General features: G+C 41.7%; 1 protein-coding gene across 1 annotated transcript; it reads left to right on the forward strand.

The window, feature by feature from the left end:
* Positions 1 to 624: 624 nt before the first annotated feature.
* On the forward strand, positions 625 to 5,551 carry LOC125537731 (TBC domain-containing protein C1952.17c-like). The gene is made up of 9 exons (XM_048701048.1): positions 625 to 1,065; positions 1,163 to 1,255; positions 2,123 to 2,227; positions 3,024 to 3,173; positions 3,386 to 3,484; positions 3,578 to 3,706; positions 4,765 to 4,944; positions 5,044 to 5,160; positions 5,242 to 5,551. Exons 1-9 carry the CDS (start codon positions 763 to 765, stop codon positions 5,404 to 5,406), a joined length of 1,341 nt encoding a protein of 446 aa, XP_048557005.1. The 5' UTR covers positions 625 to 762; the 3' UTR covers positions 5,407 to 5,551.
* The last annotated feature ends 1,720 nt before the right edge of the window (positions 5,552 to 7,271 follow it).

Genomic DNA, 7,271 nt, shown 5'->3' on the forward strand with positions numbered 1-7,271 from the left:
ACGCGTCCCTATCCCTCAATTTTGTTGGACTGCAAGTTCAGTTACCATGCGAGCAAGCCTTGACCATATGCTTGGCCTGTCGATGAGGAGCAGGATGAGCATGATGATCACCTCGAGTGTGTCCATCGAGATGCAAAGGGCTGCACCTCATGAGCATGATGATCACTCCTGCTTGGCCTTTTCTTTCAGATGCAAATCGACTGATAAATTCACCGACGCATTACATCATAGTTCAATTGCCCAAAATCACAAGAGACGTCTGAATTTGTTTCTGGAGCAGCAATTAGGTTTCATTCGGCACTTGGTGCTTTAAACGTACAAACCCCACGTGAAGATCTAACAGCCACGAACGCAAAAACCCGACAGATTTAACAGTTTAGAAGAGAGGCAGTTTATTTTTTAAGTCGGCCAAAAGAACTAGCCCTTAGTGTAATGTTTTAATGTCTCTAAATTTTCTCTAGATTTCAGTCAAATATTGTGTAACTTTGTGTGACACTAAAACATTAAAACATCATGTGACTTTTTTTTAGGGAAAAACATCAGGTGACTGAATGTCAGCCAAGCAGCAGCTTTCTTCTCATCTCAAAAGAAAAGGAAAAGGAAAAAGAGGAAAAGAAAGCTGGAGAAGAGAAGAACACCGAGGCACCGACCGGTCCAAGTCCAACCCAGCCGTCCCCTCCGATCCGGGGGACTCCTCCCCATTCCCAACTCCTAAACCCATCGCCGCCACAGGCACCATCTCCCCCGGCCTCAGCAGCCGCCATGGCCGACGGCGCCAACCCAAACCCAACATCCACACCCAGGCAGAAGGCAGTCCCGGACTGGCTCAACAGCCCGATCTGGTCCGCCCCTGCCCCTAGCCCGCGCCACCGCTCCCCTCCCCGCGCCCCCTCCCCTCCCCCACCTCCCCCTCCCAAGCCGCAGCACGATCCGACCCCGCCGCCCCCTCGTCAACCCGCGCGGCGCGACGGTGCAAGCTCTGACTCCGACTCCGACAGCGGCGGCGGTGACGAGGGCGCGGCCACCTCGTCTCGGACCCACCTCGTCGCCGAGTTCAAAGCGGCGGTGAGTGTTGGCCTCTCGCGGTCGAGTCACGGGACTTCGCTGTTTAGCTTTGGTTTGTAACTTGTTCGTTCGTCTGTTTGTGTTTCGGTGCGTGTAGCTGGAAAGGAAGGTGGTGGATCTGGCGGAGCTGCGGAGGCTCGCGTGCCAGGGCGTGCCTGACGACCCCGCCGTGCGGCCTGTTGTCTGGAAGGTCTGGGAATTCTCCCATTTTCTTCGTATAACTTTTTCACTATGTGTTCGTGCAGTTTGCTTGGGCCTGGCCGAGTGTTTGCTCTCTCACTCACATGCTAGTGATATGACATTGGCAAGAAAGTTCAAGAGTTACATTATTATGCCCTGATGCTTGTTGATGACCTCGTATGATCATTGTTGATTCCATATATGGCATGATGCCCCAATTGAGTCTAGGACGGGGTTGCCATGGTTGGTTCACCTAAATCAGGATAGTATCTTTTGAACGGCATGACACACATTAGATTTATGAAAAAAAATTAGCCTCCATGTGATTGGTCTTCAAACTTATGCATCATTTATAATGAAATACAAACATATATGCTTACTTAACGATGGACTCGCATAGTACATGAAGCGCTCATGGAATTTACTTATATTCCATGAATAAGTCCTTGAACAATTGATTCACTAATAGAATACGATTTTGAAATATTCTAGACTGGGAGTAGTAATATTGTTTCATGAATAGACTTCTCATGCCAAGTTCCCAAGTAGGGGAAAAACAATTCTCAAGCTTGTTGAGATCTCCCCAGAAGCCAAATAAACGAGCCTCGAGTTTTTTCCTTCTGTTTTGCATTTCTTTGCTGTTTTTTATGAATTTATTTCATTGCACATCATAATTTGGAGCCATGCTCTAATTTTATTGTAGAGGTTTGAGAATAGCTACTGTTATAGGTTTAGATTAGAAGAAACTGTTGAACAAACGGCAAGTGTTTGAGGTAAAATGGATATTGTGAATGCATTTTAGTCTGTTGGCGGTGTCGATATTTTTTTTCCTTTTTAATATGTTACAAATTTATTTGACTTTTTTGATAGTTAGCAGCTTCTCTTGGGGTACTTGCCAATGGATCATGCTCTGTGGGCGTACGAACTGGAAAAAAAGCGGTCCCAGTACAGTGCTTTCAAAGACGAGCTTTTGGTTAACCCTGTAAGTTTTTAATGCACATTGCGCTGTAAGTTCTTTACGATCGCAGATGCATGAGTTCTTTAGTTCTTTACCATTGCAGATGCACGGGTTCTTTAGTTGTTCACCACTTACTATGTGTTTAAATAGAAGGAACAATGCTTTCCTTCCCTAGGAGAGCTAGGAGAGCACCGGTGTGTGTTGGTAGCTATATATTGAAAAAATAATCCAAATCAGTTACGGGCATGAAACACACTCCTTAAGGGCCAGTTCTTTTGGGGCTTATGACTTGCTGTGGAAATAAGCGCCCCCCCTACCCAGCTTATTCTAGAAGCCCAACCTAGTCCTTAACATCTTAAGATTTTGTTGGTTTTGGTGCCAGGCTGGTAGACAGTCACCTCATGCTGGCTGCCACAATTTTCCCCTCCTAACTTTGTACTAGAATCAGTCCGAAATAGATGATATTTTTAGCAAGTTTGTTTTGGCTTGCAAATGGCAGACATTTTTATTGTCGAGATGGCATTTCCCTCAAATACCTGAACTATAAATGCTGATTCATGCTGGTGTGAAGAGATGAGTGATCTAAAACGACAGACAAAGTAGACCATATGGAATATTTGACTAGAAAACGTCAATCTTCAGCTAGCACGATCCATAATTAGAAAACCCCACCCCACAACCACACGTGTGCGCACACACCATACATTAAATTAATAATGTGCTTTACTGTGATGTAGATTCTTTAATTTACCTACTTTGTGGTGGTTCCTTTTCCCATTTTTAACCAACCTGCACAACAATATATTTTGGTTCTGGTCAGTCAGAAGTTACCCGAAGAATGGAAATGACTATTTCAAAAAGGAAGGAACATAATTCTGAAGGAACTGGATTTCTCCCAAGGGCGGAAATCGTCCAGGACGAACATCCTCTAAGCCTTGGGAAAACTAGTGTTTGGAACCAACACTTCCAGGTAATGTTTAACTGCACTTAAAATTACTGTACTTCCTGGCTGTTTGCCATACTCTGTACATTGTTTCTATTAATTCATTTTATTTGGTTTTGCAACTTGCAACTGCTTTGCTTGTGAGAGACCTCCCTTTGCATTCTGCTTGTTAGTTAATGTTGTGATAAATATGTTAGTGTCTTAGCTACTAAAATGTAAATGTTATCGAATACTTTCAGGAATCTGAAACTGTAGAGCAGATTGATAGAGATGTTAAGCGTACTCATCCTGAGATGCAGTTTTTCAATGGCGGTTCTTCTGATGCCTTGTCTAATCAGGTAGGCATTTATTGTCTAAACATGATGCCAGTTCTTGCTTGTTTCTGGTACTTCTATTTAGTCTAAATCTAAAATGTGATGTATTTTTTCCAGGAGTCACTGAAGCGAATACTTACCATCTTTGCAAAATTAAACCCGGGTATAAGGTATGTACAAGGAATGAATGAAGTTTTGGCACCTCTCTACTATGTCTTCAAGAATGATCCAGACCAAAGTAATTCTGTAAGTTCTCTTAATGTCCCCATTTGCTTTAAAAAAACTTTTTTTTAGTTTTTGTGGTGATGAAACAAACTGGCCATGCTAAAGATTGTGTGATTTTCCTTATAGCTTCAAAGTATTAATTGTCTTAAATTTTATTTTTCTTAGTATTGATGTAATATGCAACCCGTGATGATGCAACGAGTACTGGAGTTTGAATCTTTGAATCGTATAGTAAATGATGTGATGCATCTGTATATACTCACTTATTTCACAATGTTTGGCACTTTTGGTCATGATATGCTTCCTGCATAGCTGGTATTTTCAACCAAGATATCCTTCCCAAATGTTTGGAGCTTTGCACCTTTGCATTCATCTTTTATCATCTTGCCCATAGTTGATTATGCATTCTCGTTGTTTGTTTTCTTAGACTTTTCTCCCACATCTTTGTTATGAGGGGGATTTAGACCTAACCCTTGCATTTTTTTTGCTAAAACATGCGCTCAAAAGTGCCATGTATTGAAAACAGTGAAAGTACATCTTTATCTTCCAACCAAAATAAGAGCTAAGAAAGAATCATCTCTGATGCAGTTTGGCGGTCGATAATTTCGAATGTGTCAAAATGCATCATTAGATTTTTAGAGTATATAAATCCTACTGCAAGCTTCTAGAGGAGTATCTTGTGGAGTTTACAGATTAGGCTCAACCTAACCCATGAACTTCTGGAATTCTCTCCTTTACAGTCTGGTTAACATGATAAGCTTAGACTCCATGTTTTAGTTAATAAGGATTATTGTAGCAACTAAAATCCGACATAGATATGCCAACTGTTGTTTTGTAGACCCATTGCAAGGAACAAGGTTTTTCTTATGGCCTACATAGTACAACTACGCATTTCCTTCTTTGCGAGGCTATATTTCACAAGGCCACCCCGCTCCTGAATTTTCCAAAGCGAATATCTTATTGATTTATGGCTGCTAATATCAAATAGCTTTAGCCCATGCACCATGCGTAATGCGTCGCATTATGCATCATGGAAGCTTGATGACCATGTACTTTCCATTTTTCTTTTGTATGAACAGGCTTCAGCAGAGTCAGATGCTTTTTTCTGTTTTGTTGAGGTGCTAAGTGGATTTCGAGATAACTTTTGCAAGCAGCTTGACAACAGTGTTGTTGGTATACGCTCCACAATCAGTAAACTATCCCAGCTCCTGAAAAGGCATGATGAAGAGCTCTGGCGGCATTTAGAGGTCGTAACCAAGGTACGGATCTAATGTACTTACTCATTTTTAACTGGTCAGAATTAATATATTGTTACATATACTTTAGCCTCCATTGTGACATTCCTCCATCAATTCCAGGTTAACCCACAGTTCTATGCGTTCAGATGGATCACCCTGCTATTGACACAGGAGTTTAAGTTCCGTGACTGCATCCACCTGTGGGATGCGTTATTAGGTGATCCAGAGGGGCCCCAGGTTAGAGAGCTGCCATTTATATTTTCGTCCCGTGTGATGCATTTCCGAGGCAATAGATTAACTCATCTTGTTTTGTTGCAGGCCACCTTGTTAAGGATCTGCTGTGCAATGCTAATTCTTGTTCGAAGACGGCTCTTGGCTGGCGACTTCACTGCAAACCTCAAGCTTCTCCAGAATTACCCACCCACAAACATTGACCACTTGTTGCATATTGCTAATAAATTGCGTGGGCTAGTTCCCTGCTGAATGATTTGTTCTTTTTTTTTCCAATGTTGTTTTTATGGTAGTCCGCTGTCCAGAGATGATGCATTAAATCTGTAAATGAATATCCATACGCACTTTTTGACCCATTGTTTATCGTGTAATGTATGCCTGTTAAAGCTTGCTGTTCTTTTAGTAGTCATATTGTTAGTTATAAGAACTATGAAAAGTTCTTTTGGTGCCAAAACTGTGGCATTTGAAGAACTCCAAAGATCACATAGGTCCATATTATGTGGGCTGTCAAAATTTGCTGATAATTTTTGGAAATTTTGCCAGCCATGCATTTTTATCTTGACAAATAATTGCTATTTTGAGTTGTCATTGTTTTTGTATAAATTGCAAGTGGGCCTCTTTTATTGCAGAGATCATTCTAAAACTGTAACACCTTCTGAAAATAAAGGACGCTAGCAGTAGGATTGCCAAACATATATGGTGGACTAAGGGATTTTCTAACAAACGAAAAGGACCCCTTGGAAACAGTTTATTTTTTGCGGGAATTTTTTTTATCTATTCATCTTCAAAGAAATAATAATATCACATCTATATCCGTAGACCACCTAGCGGCGACTAGAAGCACTGAAGCGAGCCGAATGTGCGTAGCCGTCATCGTCCCTCCCGTAGGACTAGCATACTAGAACAGCAACCGCCGCTGATGAAGAATAAGAAGGATCCAACTTGAAAACACACAAACGTAGATGAACTATGGCCAGATTCGAGCAAATCCATCAAAGACAAATTCGCTGGAGGGGCTAGGCGGGAAGAACCTTATTTCATCTTTAGGAAGCCGCCGCCGTCTTGTCTTCCTAAACAGGACACAAACCTAACAAAACTCAAAGAAACATCTGAAAACGGAGCCCTTCCATCGACAAAGGCTGAGATCCATCGCGCCCCCATGGCCCTAAGGCCACCGGAGACAAGGGGACCGGCGGCGGCGGCGGGAGGCAGAGGAGCCTTTTCTTTTTGGAGAAAGATAATATTATTGATGGATTTGGAAACAGTATTTGCTTAATTGAAATCCAAAACAAGCATAGCAGTGTCTCGTTTCATTTGCTCAATGTAAGTAAAAAGGCAACTTGGCAAATTTTCTCAAAAAGTATAGCGTAGCTGAGATGCCAAATATCGACATCATTCGTTTCAAAAAGGAAAAAATATCGACTTCATTCCCTGAAAAACTGCATACAGAGTGTTCACTCTGTAGTCTTTGTTTTTCTCCCCACAAGTCTAAGTCTTGCACACACCACAGAAATTCGAAATATGGAATTGTAGACGAATCTTTACATCTTTCCTTGCATAATACTCCCTCCGTCTTAAAATTCTTGTCTTATGTTTATTTAAATATGAATGTACCAAGTCACATTTTAGTATTAGATACATCCATATCTAGATTGAAAGCACAAGTGCTCCCTAGGTGGTTTTGATAATTGATGACAATATATCTCTTGTTGGACTAACACTTCTATCTAACATGTTTCAGATAAGTTCAACAATGGAGTGGCATGGACTAAAGGTTGTGGGAACTCCTTCAAGATGCTAAGGACAAGGGATTGGCTAAAGCTTCAAGCTCAAGACTCTTCACTTTTATATTTTAGTAATCCAAGATCACATTGAGTCCATAGGAAAAGCCAATACTATTAAGGAGGGATGAGGTGTTGCTTAATGAGCCTCTTGCTTCATGTGCTTAATGATATGCTCCAAAATCCTCAACCACTTTCCCATATCCACATGACCTAAACCCTAAGCCAAACTCGGTCCTACCGATTCTTCCTATCCGGCGCCACCGAGTTTCACTTGTCATTAGCCACTACCAAACCCTAGCAATTCGGTTCTACCGATAAGGATCTCGGTCTCAC

This window comes from Triticum urartu, chromosome 2 (genome assembly GCF_003073215.2).
Source record: "Triticum urartu cultivar G1812 chromosome 2, Tu2.1, whole genome shotgun sequence".
NCBI classification, from domain to species: Eukaryota; Viridiplantae; Streptophyta; class Magnoliopsida; order Poales; family Poaceae; genus Triticum; species Triticum urartu.